The sequence below is a fragment of the Enhydra lutris genome, unplaced genomic scaffold, assembly GCF_002288905.1.
Source record: "Enhydra lutris kenyoni isolate GAN:26980312 unplaced genomic scaffold, ASM228890v2 scaffoldscaffold12, whole genome shotgun sequence".
Lineage (NCBI taxonomy): Eukaryota > Metazoa > Chordata > Mammalia > Carnivora > Mustelidae > Enhydra > Enhydra lutris.
The window spans coordinates 78,295,569-78,309,716 of NW_019154096.1; the positions used below are offsets into that span (position 1 = coordinate 78,295,569).

General features: G+C 53.8%; 1 protein-coding gene across 10 annotated transcripts in view; it reads right to left on the minus strand.

The window, feature by feature from the left end:
* The window catches only part of LOC111145276 (early B-cell factor 3), a 115,460-nt gene that overhangs the window by 29,191 nt on the left and 72,121 nt on the right, over nucleotides 1-14,148 (minus strand). For 6 of the 10 annotated variants that reach the window (XM_022500105.1, XM_022500106.1, XM_022500102.1 and 3 more), the window contains 2 exons: nucleotides 8,954-9,035; nucleotides 5,200-5,317 (listed from right to left, as the gene is read on the minus strand). In XM_022500105.1, the coding sequence (XP_022355813.1) occupies nucleotides 5,200-5,317; nucleotides 8,954-9,035 (200 nt within the window). Of the gene's footprint in view, nucleotides 1-5,172; nucleotides 5,318-8,953; nucleotides 9,036-14,148 lie in introns of all 10 variants that reach the window. The other 4 variants (XM_022500100.1, XM_022500095.1, XM_022500101.1 and 1 more) reach the window with 1 other exon arrangement.

Genomic DNA, 14,148 nt, shown 5'->3' on the forward strand with positions numbered 1-14,148 from the left:
CGATTCCTCATAAGCAGCTAATTGGGTTGGGTTTTTTCATCCGCGAACTTTGCCTTTTGGTTCAAAACTTCATTTTCCTCTGTCACTCCACAATTACTACTTTTCACTTTTCATCAGGAAAAAAAAAATCAAAAGCACTATATTAATACTTTTGTCAAAGGTACACATTTTACATCTAATATTGTTTGTCGACAGGAATCCCTGAGCCGCTGGCCTGACCTCTCTTTGTCTCGCGGGCCCTCACATTTGCATGAGTTATTACAATGGCCTGCCAGGCGGCCCTGCTGGGGGAGGGGAGACAGTGGCAGAGGGAGGGCGCAGGGGGAGAGGGAGGAGGGCAGGAGGCCCCACGCACCGCACCGGCTCCCTGCAGCCCGGTGGAGGCCGGAGCTGGGTCCGAAGGCTGCAGCCTCGTGGAGGCCGGCTTTGTTCCCGCCTCGGACAGCCCCCCCTCTACATGGTGTTGGCAGACCTTGACGGACGCCTCTGATGGCCTCTGGCAGGCCGACCCCATGTGGAGGAGGAGCTCCTTACACAGGTGCTGGCTGTTCTGGTAGAAGGCTCTGGGCATGCTCTCTCCTGCCTGCCCGGACCGGGCCACCGGCCTCGAGGCCCTGGGCCCGGACCCCCCTTTTACCTTTGGTATACAGAGAAGGATGGACAACGTCGGCCTGTGTGCCCAGTGGCTAAGCGGCCCCTGAGACCCAGCAGGTCTCCCGGCTAATGCCATTGGGACACAAGGGTACCCCAGACAGAGGAGGCCCAGGCCTCAGTCCTCCATCGAGAGAAGGGACGAAGCTCCCCCCCCACCCCCAAGCCCGGGGCCACCCCAGGTGTTGTCCCTCTTCCCTCCCTGCTCCATGCTGGCAGGTGTGACGACGGCCCTGAGATCCAGGAGCCTGACCCTGGGCCCGGGGGCGGGGGGCACCCTTTCCGCTTTGCTGCTCCTTCCACGGCTCACAACAACCTCTGTGGGAATTTGTCCAAAAAGTAGTAACTAAGCTCGGTAAACACGAAGCGGCTTAACGATGCTGCCCCGAGGTCCCGGCTTGGCTCCCTCACGGCGCGCGCACGGACAGAGCCCTCCGAAGGCCGTCCCGGGGCCTCCTCGGGCTGTGCGTCTTGCCGGAGCCCCCGCGTAGCCCGGCCGCGGACGAGTCATCTTCTCGGACTCCGGGTCAGAGCCGGCCGCGGCGCCGGGAGTGGGCGTTTTCGGAAGGCGCGTGCCGCAGCGTCCCCGCCGGGTCGGAGGCAGCGCCGCGCGGACCCCGTCCAGTTAATCACCATTAGCCGCTGTTGTCGAGAACACCGCCGACCTGCCACTTCCTTTGTTTGCTTTAATGTCGGACTAGTGGGGGTTATATTTGCTCATTCCCCACGCATCTCCCTGTGCAGCAGAAGCACAGAGCACACACTGGGAACCTGCCCTTAACTAGCGCTGTTGACTTCATGCTAATAAGTTCATACAAATTTTCATTTCTGAGGCTTCCGAATGACATTTGCTTTTCTTAATTGCATGGAGAGCATTTGAAAAGGATCAGCTCTCTAAAGACTGACAAGTCTCCTCCAAGGGGGTGACCTTCATCAGCACAGCCAATTATGGCAAATAATTCACAAAAAAAAATTACAGTAAACAAATTTACTTTGGAGGTGAGAAAAGGGAAAAAAAAAAAAAACCCAGGAGCAAGTGCACGCACAGAAGATTGCTGTCTGGCAGCTGCGGCCCGGGGAAAAGCCCCATCATCTTGGAGTTTGTGGTGCTTCTCAGCGGAAAGAAAAGCCGGGCCTGCCCTGGCCTCCCCAGCAGCAGATAGCCATCTTCCTTCTGCCCGTATTTGCATACATTTCAATGCACATATAGAGAGGGAACATGTGTTCAATGGGAACCATAGCGAAATGAATTACACAGACCGCGTTAGCGATCTAATGATATACGTGCGTGATACGCTCAAGCAGATGACAGGGGCTGGCGCGGCCGCAGAGGATGGCAGAAGAGCAGAGAGGCGGTGGGAAGGGAGCAACCCACGCGCGCCCCGCTTCTGTCCCCGGCCCGCGGCGGGCAGATCCCTGCCTGCGAGCTCTCGGTGCAGCCCAGCCTCCTGGAAAGAAGAGGAGGCGCGGGGCGCCTCCCCGGCAGGTCCAGGGCGGGCCGGGGTGACCCGTTCTCACTCTCAGCCCTGTCTCAGCCTAAGGACACCTTGGGCTGCGACGCCCACGTGGATGGGTTCGGCCTGCGCCCGGGGCGAGGATTTCCAAAGCGGAAGTGCTGCCGCTCGAACACCTCACTGGGTTCCCCCTGCTTTCTTTTTGGGGTCTCTCTCCCTGCCCTATCCAGTATTCTATTAGCAAACCGCTTCCCCCGTCCCGTTCCGTTAATCAGCAAGCTCTCCTGAGTAATATCCCGGCATTTGTCACCTCTCTGCATTCACAATATTGAAGCACTCAAACAGGCCTAATCTTGCCTCGCGAAGACTTCTTTGTTCTGCTTGCTAAAATGTCTTGTAATTGTGCTTGGGGATGTCCAGATGGCTGGCTGATACTCCAGCTGATAGGATTATACCTTTTACCTCTCCTAGGGCCATCTGTTCCCCTTAACTCGCTAGAGCCCCGCAGCCTGGATTCGGTCGCCCTTATTGCATAAACCTAACCGCATTACGGCACTTGGCATGCAAATCGCCTCTGCGCCGGAGGCCGGGTGCTGGGCCGGCTCGCGGAAGGTTTCAACAGGGCTGGAGTCGTTTACGAGGGCACAAGTGACAAGGGAAAAAAATGAAAGCCCGAGTTCTGCCGGGCCGTGCTGGAAGGTGGGCTGGTTGTTTTCCCTTCGCCTGTGTTCAGTACTGTAAATAATCTGCCTTGCTTTCTGTGAGCTCAAAGGACGTGGTGGCAGACATCCACGGCGGCAGCAGGGGGAATTAGTCTACTTGGAAACCATCAGCGAGTGTGTACACACTGTTGGTGAATATCAGATGATTGGATAATGAGGTGCGAGCCAGCAAAGGCTGCAGAGAAGCACCACTCGCTGGTGGATGGGGGCACCTTCTCCTTAAAGTATGAGGGACTGACTCACAGCCAGCACCCACCCCTGCGATAGGTACTAACCAGGGAGGAGGAGGTCAATGGGCTTCCGGCCTGGATGGCCAGCCCAGAAAATGAACTTCCTAAGTGTCGGCCGTCTCAGGAAGTAGTGGGAGGATGGGCTGCATATCTCTCTGTCCTGGAGAGAACCCTGTCGTGTTTCCTAGAGCCCTTGGAGAACTGGGTATTAATTACCACACACACACACACACACACACACACACACACACACTCTACCCTTAATGACAAACCCCTTTTTTCTGGAAGACCTCTCTACATATGCTACTTCTCAAAGTCACCTATGTGCATTTTAAAATCATGAGTCACTTTCTGGGGCAGAATGAGATACGTCAGGGGCACCTGGGTGGCTCAGTGGGTTAAAGCCTCTGCCTTCGGCTCAGGTCATGATCCCAGGGTCCTGGGATCGAGCCCCGCGTGGGGCTCTCTGCTCCACAGGGAACCTGCTTCCTCCTCTCTCTCTCTCTGCCTGCCTCTCTGCCTACTTGTAATCTCTGTCAGTCAAATAAATAAATAAATAAAATCTTTAAAAAAAAAAAAAAGAATGAGATACGTCAACTGCTTGTAAGAAAGTGACTTGGTTTAAATGTTGATAAAATATTGAGAAGCAAACTTTTTTTTTTAAATCTTCAGCAAGACTGCTTCTGCAAATAGCTTTTGATTAGTTGGGTCTTATCTCCAAGGTACCCACTAGTGGCCTTTATTTTTCTAAACGCTATTTTTTCTGCTTGCAGTCAAATGCTTTTTCCTGCTACTTACAAAAATAAATGCTTGTACTGTGCTCAGATCATAATAGCTCATTAGAGGAGGCTGATTTTGGGCCCAGACTACAACCTAACACCAGAGGGCTGAGGGGGCCTCCTTGAACCTACTGTGTTGTGAGCGCTGGCTCTCTGGGGAAGCAGGGGACTGAGGACCAGGGATTCAACCTTCTTAATTGTGAACCTCATTAGTGATGGTTGCTAAGCAAAACACACACCTACCTTCAGTGCATAGGAAGGAGATAAACAGTACGTCACAGATCCTAATGACTCTGGTGCCCAGGGCGACCTTTAATTACGATATTTTTGTTCTCTTATACCTTCGTCATTAATGTAGAAAAACAAATTAGTTTATTTTTGTGGACCACAGCATATTCATAAACTGTCTTCCACTTTTTATATGTCTAAAGCGTATTTCATTCTGATAACGTACACACGCTTCATTCATTTTCCTGTGTACGCGTCTGTGTGGCCCCTGAGTTCAAGACCTCGGTGTGTAGGTTTTGTCTTAAAACAGTTTAGTTTCATGGGCTCTTTGCTCCAAAAGATTCAACCACACTGCTTTGTTTGCAATTCGCTTTCAAGAAAAAAAACCCCACACATTACTTTCTCCACGATTCACATCGGTCGAATCTCGGGGTTACTGGGAGTATTTCGGTACAGAGAATGAGAATCCTACTGTACGGGGGTGGGAAGAATCGTGGGGGCATGCGTGAGTGAGGGGCTGGAGGAAGGCCTTCTGCGTCTGGTGTTTCTGAGCCCTGACTCCATGTAAAGACCACCGTGCGGCTGCCTATCACTCTCACCAAAATTCTCCTCTTTTAACAAGCAAAACAAGAAATCGGTCACTTGAAAGCATTTTGTACAAAACATTTTATGCTGTTGGCTTTTTTCCCTCACTCCCCTCACCCTGCCCGCCACCCACTCCAGCCAGGGATAGGAAAGGTCCTCAAAGTCTGTTCTGAGCTGATGGGCCCAGGATGTGACCACCCCCTGAAACGTGCATGGAGTATCTGGGGATGACCTTCTGGATGGGGGCTTAGGATAGCCCAGATGAAACCAAATAAATTAAAACTGCAAGAAAAGCTCTAAGCAAAAGAAAGCTTAGAAACAAACAGATATAGTGAAGCCCATGGCAGGGGAGGTGAGTGAGGCCTGAATAAGAGAGGGGCGGCAGGAGAGGAGGGGGGGGGGTGTTAGTGTGCAGACCTGGGAGGGGCCCCTGGTGAGGGCAGTGCAGCGTGAATCAACATAAAGGTGGTGCAAAGGAAAAGAAGCATTGCAAATAAAAAAGACATGTAACATGTGTGCCTACCATTTTCCAGATAAGAAGGGGCCGTACCTTCTGACGGGTCTAGGCGGCGAGCCCGCCGCCCGTGTTTGGAATTGTTGTGCACAAACATGTTGTCGGACACGGCCAGCACGTGGCCGTCCACGTTGACTGTTGTCGACACAACAACCTGCGAAGACGAAGCGGATGTGAAACGTGCGGGCGAAGGGAAGAGACGGGAGCCTCCGCCAGCCCCGCGGCGCGCCCCGAGCCGCGCGCCCCGAGCCACGCGCACCGAGCTCCGGGCCACGCGCACTGGGCCGCGCGCACCGAGCTCAGAGCTGTAGGCACTGGGCCGCACATACGGAGCTCCGAGCCCGCGCACCGGGCCACCCCTGCTCGCGGTGGGCTCCCTGACCGTCAGCACCTGCACCTTTTTCGGCTCGTGGGGGTGGGCAGGCTGTTTTGCTTTGTTTTGACTCGAGATTGCTTCTCTTCGAAACCCGCTACACTAATTACAGTTTAATCTCCTATTATGCTAACAAGTGAATTCAATTCAGAGAAATATTCTTCTAGCCATTAGCTTCAGAAACACCCCTCTAGCCGCTCATTTTAAAGCTGCTTTGATTGATCTGTTCACATATTGATTAGATCGTTTATCTAATTAAAATTAGTTCACTTGAGACTGTCCTGTCTTGAAGAATTGTGAGGACTCCGAGTTGCCAAAAACAGGCTTCTTAGATCAGAAGCACTAGAGCTACCCCAGCCCATCATCCGTGGTCCCCGGGTAGATTTGACAATTACATCTAATGTCTGGTAACAAACCTTCTTGCATCTGAAAAGACCAAGCTGAATATTAGTGACAGCATTTTTAACCCAAAGCAAGACTCCTTTCTCAAGTTCACTGCGGAGGCTGGCAAGGACCTTGGTGCCGACAGGAGAGCCCCTTCCACTGGACAACCTTGCCAACCCCGGGCACCTTCCCAAGCAGCCCAGAAATGGCGCCCTTTAATGGACTCAGGAAATGGGAATCACTACCCATCCTTAAGATGTTTCTTAAACAGGGGGGCTGCGTGGCCCATTGTTTTCAGAAGAGCTGATGAGAGTAGCGAAGACACAAGCCCTGGTTCAGTCTGAGTCAAACAGTAGGCCTCGGGTGGCTGAAGCTGGTCTTGGGAGTGCGGGAGCCTGGCCTTGGCCACATGTGGGCAGTGGTGAGGGCCAGCAGCACCTCGAGAAGCACAGCCCCACAGAGAAACGTGCCGCTGGACAGGAAGGGGGGCTGGAAAGGCGCCCAGTCCACGTCTGGTCTCCCCGCCCGGTCTGCACATGTCCAAACACACACGGAAAAGGACTACTGAAAGCCGAAGCTACCATGGACCGTGGCTAACAGAACACGGTTCATGCCACGGAGCTGACATAGGACAGCAACACCGGGGCAACTGGGAGGGAGGCTGCACCCAGGGGTGTGTGGGGACGCTCAGAACCTTCCATGGGTTCCTCCCGAAAGCATAAAACTGCTATTTAAGAAACCAGTCTGTTAGAGGAACGCCAGGCATCTCGGTCGGTTAGGCGTCCGACTCTCGTTCAGCCGGGGTCAAGATCTCGGGGCGTGGGATGGAGCCCGCGTCGGGCTCTGTGCTCACCAGCGATTCTGCCCGAGAGTCCCTCTCCCTCTGCCCCTTCCCCCACCCCCAAAAAAAACTATTAGAAAAATAATAAATAAAACTGATCAAACAAAATAAATTGCATTTTCAAGGGTAAAGAAAAGGTCAAAGCTGCCTATATAAATATATGTATGTATATGGGCGTGTATGTACATGTGTCAACATATGTGTAATTGACTTTTTCATAAAAAGTCTCAGGCCCCACAGGAAGATTGGGAAGCAGGGGCCATACTCACCACACCCCAAAACTACTCCCAGGGTCAGCCTCCTTGACACTTCTTTCCCAGGTGGACCTCGCCAAGACAGCTGCAATCTCACAGTGCTGGGCCCTCTGAGCCTCAAAACACAGTAGGTACGGCCTTCATCGTCCCCACGTCCAGTCTCAGACCTGACAGTCTCCTCTTGTCGACGGCCACCCACCGACAGGGCGGGCACATACAGCGGCCTGGCCGCCTCTGCCCCCAGGACGTGGGGCTCGGGGGGGACAGGCACCGTCACCTGAGCGAGAGGCACGGCCACGGAATGAACGCTGAGCCACAGACTTGACCTTCTCCAAGTTCTTAGGCCACGATACGTAAAAGAAGCAAGAAAGGTAAAAATAAAATTAAGAAAAAAAAAAAAGACACTGCCTTTGCTCTGTCCTCTCTATCTAGGTCAGCCACCGAGGGAGAAACGAGTGGCTCAGCAGAGAAAGCAGACAAGCTGCGTTGAGTTTCTTGGTCTGGGTCGGGCCTGCCGTGCACCTGCAGGAAGGTGCTGATTGGGGAAGCCTGCTGCAAATATTGTGGAGGCCCAGACCAGCTCTTAGGTCCTGCACAACCTTCTGAGAGGCGGGATGCCAGGCCAAGGAGAGCAGAGCAGGTCCTTCCTTCTAGTAACTGTGGGCCCACGTGCGACTGATGGCGTGTGGGCCGATGGCAAGACAATGTGCGCCTTCCGCTCTGCTCCAGTGGGCAGAGGCCACCGTGAAGCCTGGCACCAGAAAGTGGAGGCAGCCCAGCTGTTTACAAGAGACACTGTCCCCACCCGCAGACCATGACTGTGGGCCAGCCCACAGACCCTTTTCTGATTGGCTGGCTGGCTGTGAAGACAAATGTCACATGTCCTAAAGGACTAGAAGGGAAGTTAAATTGCTAAAGATGACCTCGAGCGGTCTGAGGGAACTCGTCCGACCTAGCATTCGTTCCCACTAGCTCCCGCCTTCTCCTCTGGCTGGTAGGGACGAGCAGCAGTTCTGCATCTCAGCCCAGAATAGTTTTACAATTAAAATCAGCAAAATAATGCACTGAGCGTGGAGTACCTCTCAGCCTGAAGTAACTCCTGATGGTTCGCAAAGATTTGCACTCACTGATAACCCCCCAGCTCTCTACCTTCTCGCCTTGATCTGAAATCCTCTGAAGCAGCTCAGAAAAGGAGTCAGCCTGCAGCCAGCAACATGGCTCTAGCAATTAGGCATGGGCGTAAGGACGCAGAACACATCAACCCTGAGGAGAAGGAAGCTGAGCTGAGGGAACATTCCGGACTTCTAGAGGCCGCATCAAACAGGTGCAGCTCCCTTCATGAGGAGGGCCCAAGGTCCCGTGCTCACCCAACAGGCTGCACTAGGGCTCTGCCCCACGGAGAATTCACCCATCAATCCCTGAAAGAAGACCCCTGGGCAGGGGCCCCAAGCTCTCATCGGCTGTACATGGCTACGTACAGCTGAGGAACCAGGCTAGGCTGTGGACCAACATATCAGAAGAGACTCTAAAACAGTCATTCTGAAACACACCTACGAGGTCCACCGTGGCGAGGTCCACCGTGGCCGAGCGTCCGGGGGAGCCCAACTTAACCTGCGGCTCTGACAACTCTGACTTCCAGGTACCTGGCCGCCCAACGCGGGGGCAGGACGTGGCGTGACCGCCTGCGGCACCTTAGAAGCCAGGGTCACGCTGTCAGAGCCAACTCCGGTGCGCACAGACTCGATGAGTCTGGCATACGGAAGAGGCCAAATCATTCTTAAAGCAAAGCGATTTAAATATCCTATCTGACGAGCCAGTCCTGGTTTGCTCCCAAGCCCGTGGAGAACTATAGACCGTTTTCTGCACAATCGCAACATCAGAGTTCAAATTGCACGGCCAAGCCCGGATGGGGGCCCGCGCGCCCGGAGAGCTGTGTACCTGGAATCTTCGCATGTCCCGGGGGTTGCCTGCATTCTTCAAACAGTTCTGATTGCACTTGAGGAAAAACTTTAGAAAGAATCTATAAAAATACAAAAAACGGATATGTGTTAGGGTCATGAGACAAACTCACAAACTTTAGAAAGAAAGACACTGTTGGCGCGGGGAGCGGTGGAGGCTCCCTGCCGCCCCGTGCTCGCCACCCGACGGGGGCAGGACTGGGAGCCGCCGCCGGCCCCTGGGTCCGAGGGCCAGCACAGAAGATGTCCACAGACTTACATCTGTCCTGACATTACGGTCTCCACACTTTATGACGACAGTTGCAACTTAGACTGGCTGTTCCTTGCCTGGCCCTATGCGCAGTGACCCGTCGGGGACCGTCAGCCAGACAGGGATGCCCACTTTGGCAAATAAAGACACGGGATACCGAGTTACCTCCGAGCTCCAAGTAGATGACAAATACCTTTTTAGGACAGGTACGTCCCAAAGCATCCCTAGCATGAAAAAACTGTCATTTACCCTTAACTCCCGTGTAATGGCACGCGCTCAGCTTGATCTAGCAGCCGAGGCCAGAGGACACCGCTGCCCAGGTAACAGCCCTTCCCAGACTAATGTTGTAAAAGTTACAGGGAGCGCAACTCTTAAGAAAAGGGAGGGCTGGGGTTGTGCTTTAAGGGCCACAGTGACATCTGTGAAGGGTCTACACGTGTTTTTGAGGAAAAAGGTAATGACTCAGCGGCAACAAAGCTGCGGCTCAGGCGGAGAGGCTTGGGCTCAGGGGCCCGAGCGCTTCTACTTCTCGCCAAGCTCTGCTCTTGTGTTTTGAAGCATGAAGATTCAGGGGTCCTGACAGTGTGTTGAGATGCTGTGACAAAAACCTCATCACACTGTCCCCTCCGTGCCCGCGTGCTCGCTGACAAGGACAGAAGGGCTCTGGCTCACGATCAGAGCGCGTGGGCGCTGGGCAGCCTGGCTGGAGGGCCAGGACAGGGGACGCAGGGGTCTCGTCCCTACACCCCTTCGCCTTGTCCAAGGCCTCGGCCACCGTGGGCCGGGGCAGGGGTCTCTGGGCCGACACACGTGCCCTCTCCCGCCGTCCTGTCCGGCAAGGCTACCAACAAACCCTTCCCTCTTTTCTGCCCAAATGTCCCCTGTCCTACTTGAGATCATTCATTTTTCATGAAGTTTCACAGGATTCCCTTGAACTCAACCCTGCGGTCAAGGTCCCTTGTTGACACTGATCCTATCAGAAAACAAAAAAGACCCCACAGACCAAGGTGCGTTTCCCTCTCGGTGCTCCCGGACGACTTTCCACCGTGGCCGAAGAGAAACGCCGTTGATGGGAAGAAGGAGAGCGGCGGCTTCGCTGACTGTCCTCCCGCGCCACCAGGCCTCACTGTTTTCGGCCAGAATTTACATCTTTTATTAGCTCACCTCAGCCCTGCACCTCGCGCACTGCCTCCCAGCGCCATCTGCCACCGCACGTACAGTGAGCCACTTGATATTCCACCCACCGAGTTTTCCTAACAACCGCGTGCAATTAAACTCCGCGCGCTCTGCAGAGGTAAATTAGACGCACCTGCGGCCGCCCCGCGCGGAACCACATCAGGAAGGCCCTAACAAGGTGAGGCCGTCACAAAGTTATCGTCCTGTCAGGCAATTAGGTTTTCACTTCGGGGACAGCCACATGGCGCAATTATGCCACACATTACCGCCCGGCTAATCTGAGCAGGCGCCGGCAAGCAGTGCCCGTCTGCAGCGGGCGGTGCCGGGAGCTTCTGGGACGGCGCGGGCTCTTCTCTTCTCTTCTCTGTTTTCTTTTTGTTTCTTTCTTACCCACCCCTTCGGGAGGAGGTTACTTTATTTTCCTTGGTGTCTTTTCAGGTGGTTCACCTTTTGCCTCTAAGACAGCAGAGCGAGAGCCGAAGGTGGTCTGAACCACCGGGCCGGGATGGGGGACGGGGCCTAGTGCTCTCGGGCCTCGACCGCCACGGCCGCAAGCGGAACTTGGCACAAAGCTGGGCACCGGGCCCCATGAAGCCCTCGGCATTCTTGGGGCCGGGCTCTGGCTCAGGAACACACACGTTGGTTTGGGGGGTGGCAACAGTAGGTTTGTCTTTGACCTCAAGTGTTCTGTGAGCTGTGGATGCGCACGACCCCAAGGGCAGGACGCCCTCCACGCGCTCCGGTCCCAACCGCACAGACACGATACAGCACAACACCGAGGGCCAGAGACAGGAAGCTTTGGCCAGAGCCTTGTCCGGGTCACGTCTAAGCAAGGGAGTCCGCTAGGCCTCTTGCTCAGGTGAACGGCCTGGGAGAGCCCGCAGGGCCGTAGCTCAGAGGGACGTGGGCGCCCGCCAGGGCTTGGCGAGACGCCCATGCCGACGTCTGGGGAGCGTGAGGACGCAGGATGCCCTCCCAGTGAAGTCCGATGATGACGCTCACCCTTTTACTCAATTACCCTGTGACTGGCTTTCCTCCTACAACATATCCAACGACCACTTTACATATCTCACTTCCGGACTCTGATACACAGAGGGTTTAATACTCTTGTTATGAAAGGAAAAATCTTTCCTATGTCAGAAAATCTTTGGCTTTAACACCAATAAACTCTTTATTCCTGCTAAACATGGATTTGCTGCTCGATGGCGAAGAGGCGATAAAAATTCGAACCTGTCATTAGTACACTACACTTAATTGTGTACAGTGCGCTTTCCACCGCATCTGTTGGCCCATCATCAAAATGACCATTATGTACACTAATTCCCTGACCCTGTCTTTATTTCCCTAAAGAGCCATCAGCTTTCACAGTAGGAACCAGGGTAAATCAAGCTTGAAATATGGGCTTTATTTACTTGTTTCTCTCAGGCAGGAGGGAAGGCAGCAGCCCAGGGCAAACTGCTTCCCGTCCGCTTAAACTCCCCAGTAATATCCTGCTCGGAGACCACGCACCCCCTCCTGGAAAGTTCTCAGTTGCGACTAGAAGGGGGAGACGTAGGATCTCATGCCTTTGGAAACCAGGTTTCGGCCTGCAGAGTGGGCAGGGATTCGAAGAGGAGGCCACGCGGACCACCCCCAGCGCTCGCACACACGCGGGTTCCGGGGGGTGGGGAGAGGGCGCCCCTCACGCACCAGCACCCGGGAAGGCGGACTCAGGGTCCCAGCCTGGGGAGAGCCGCTGGCTCCAGCCACAGCACCCGGCAGGCCCTTGCGTCCGCGGGGACGACCCAGTGGCCACGGCCACGCCCGCGGAGCGAAGTTGAAGTCCGCCCCGGCCGCCTCCCTCACAGTGTCCTCTCCCCCGAGCATCCCAGCGGCCCCGGACACGCCCGGTGGCAGACGAGGACACCACGAGCGGGGCCGCCGCCACAGGACACGGGACCAGCCACTCCGACGGGAGCCCACCCTCAGCACCGCCCCCGACGAGGGGCCGAACCCCCGGCGCAGTAACTCATTCCCGAGTCCGCTCCACTTCTGTGTGTTTTAGCTGTGAATTAGTTCATTTATATTTACTTTTATGAAGCTGATTAGCCAGAGCTTCTCTATCTGATGAAAATCATTTTAATTGTAGTGTTAGGCTCCTGTGTAATATCCATTACATTATGAACTGTTCAAATCCTACATGGGCTTCGCATAAATTGGCCCTTTGTGTGCACGCAGGCAATTAGGACGAACAGCTCTCCTTTAAACGGCTGCACAACTTTGTGGTGGTGTTCAGGACAATCAGAAACAAAGGAGGCTGCTTAATTGTAATTTAATGGAATATCAAGGAGTCCGTGGCATTAGACGCTGGCAACAGAGAGCAGGAGAGAAAAATTAACTGCAATTATGTTTGATTAAAGCTATCCTTCTCAATAATCAGCGGTCCTGACAGGCCATGGGGCTCTCGTGGGTTCCAGGATGGCAAAAGGTGTTGAGCAATATTAGGGCCAATAAAGGGGATATTAGCATAGCTAATTACAGCCCTGCAAAACCTGTAAAGGGGGCCTCTGTGTATTGTAATGTGTGAAATAATTGGACAAGGCCGTTATCAATTACATAAGGAATGAATTTGGTTTGTCAGAGAAAAGCTGACGAGATGCATTTCATCTGACACCGTCCCCTTCCCTCATGTTTCCAGCAGCTAAGAACTTGCCCACTTTTATCAAAAGCTGCAACTTAGCAGTGGCCGAATCACTGATAAAATTATCTTGCCAGCAAGTGTTAGGTAATTAATACCACTCACCATCACCACCTTCCCCACACTGCTACTTCTCACCTAGCTGAAGCCACTAATCATGTAATAATGATTTTCTTCCCTCTGGTCAAAGGAGAAATAGATTGTCTCCTTAGAAATGCAGTGGGCTTGGTGTGCGCACCCTGGTGATTGAGGAGAAAAAAGGAACTTCGAGCAGTTTTAATTGCTTGCCTTTTGCACGTGGGTTTCACTTGTTTGAAATTACCTCCTCTCAGCATTTCGGGAATCCTATACGCAGGGATTTTTTTTTTTTTTTTTTTTTTTTAATCACCAAGTCTTAGAGTCTTCCGGAGCTCGTCTTGCCACTGCCTGAAAACGTGAGTGACAGCGTGATGCAAAGTGTGAGCCCGACAGGCCGTCCGAAGCGTGCTCAGGCCCCACCTGAGCACAGGCTAACCAGCAGGGCTCAGAGCAAAGAGCTCTGGCTTGCAGACTTCTCCCACGTCTCAATTCCAGCCTCCGTCCCAGCAGGCACGGCCTCCTCTTCTGGTCCTCCACTCTGGGCAATACGGGAAATTTGAGTCAAGAATGAAAAATATTGATATCATTTTTGTGCGGGGGAGGGGGAAGGGAGCGCTCACCTTTCCATTTTAAGGCTGAGCTCTTAACAAGCAGCAAATGAAGACAGCCACGGATAGACCCCCATGTCATCAGTCAGAACACCCAAAGCATCCATGTGTGGGTCATGGCGCTGACAGCTTCCGGAGGTCACCAGAGAACCCCATTCCAGACCAACTCCCACACTTGTAGTTCCTGAATCCAGAACACAAAACCAGGAAGCTGTTTCCATAGCATCGCCTTGACAAGGAAGAATATGGGTACCGACCAGAAAACACAGCTGCCAAAGTCGCCACCCACTGGTCGTGGCCAGGGGCTAGGAGAAGGGGGCAGTAGGGAGCAATGCCTCAGTGGCCCAGGGTCTCCTTTTGGGGGCAACAGAAGTTTCCGGACCCAC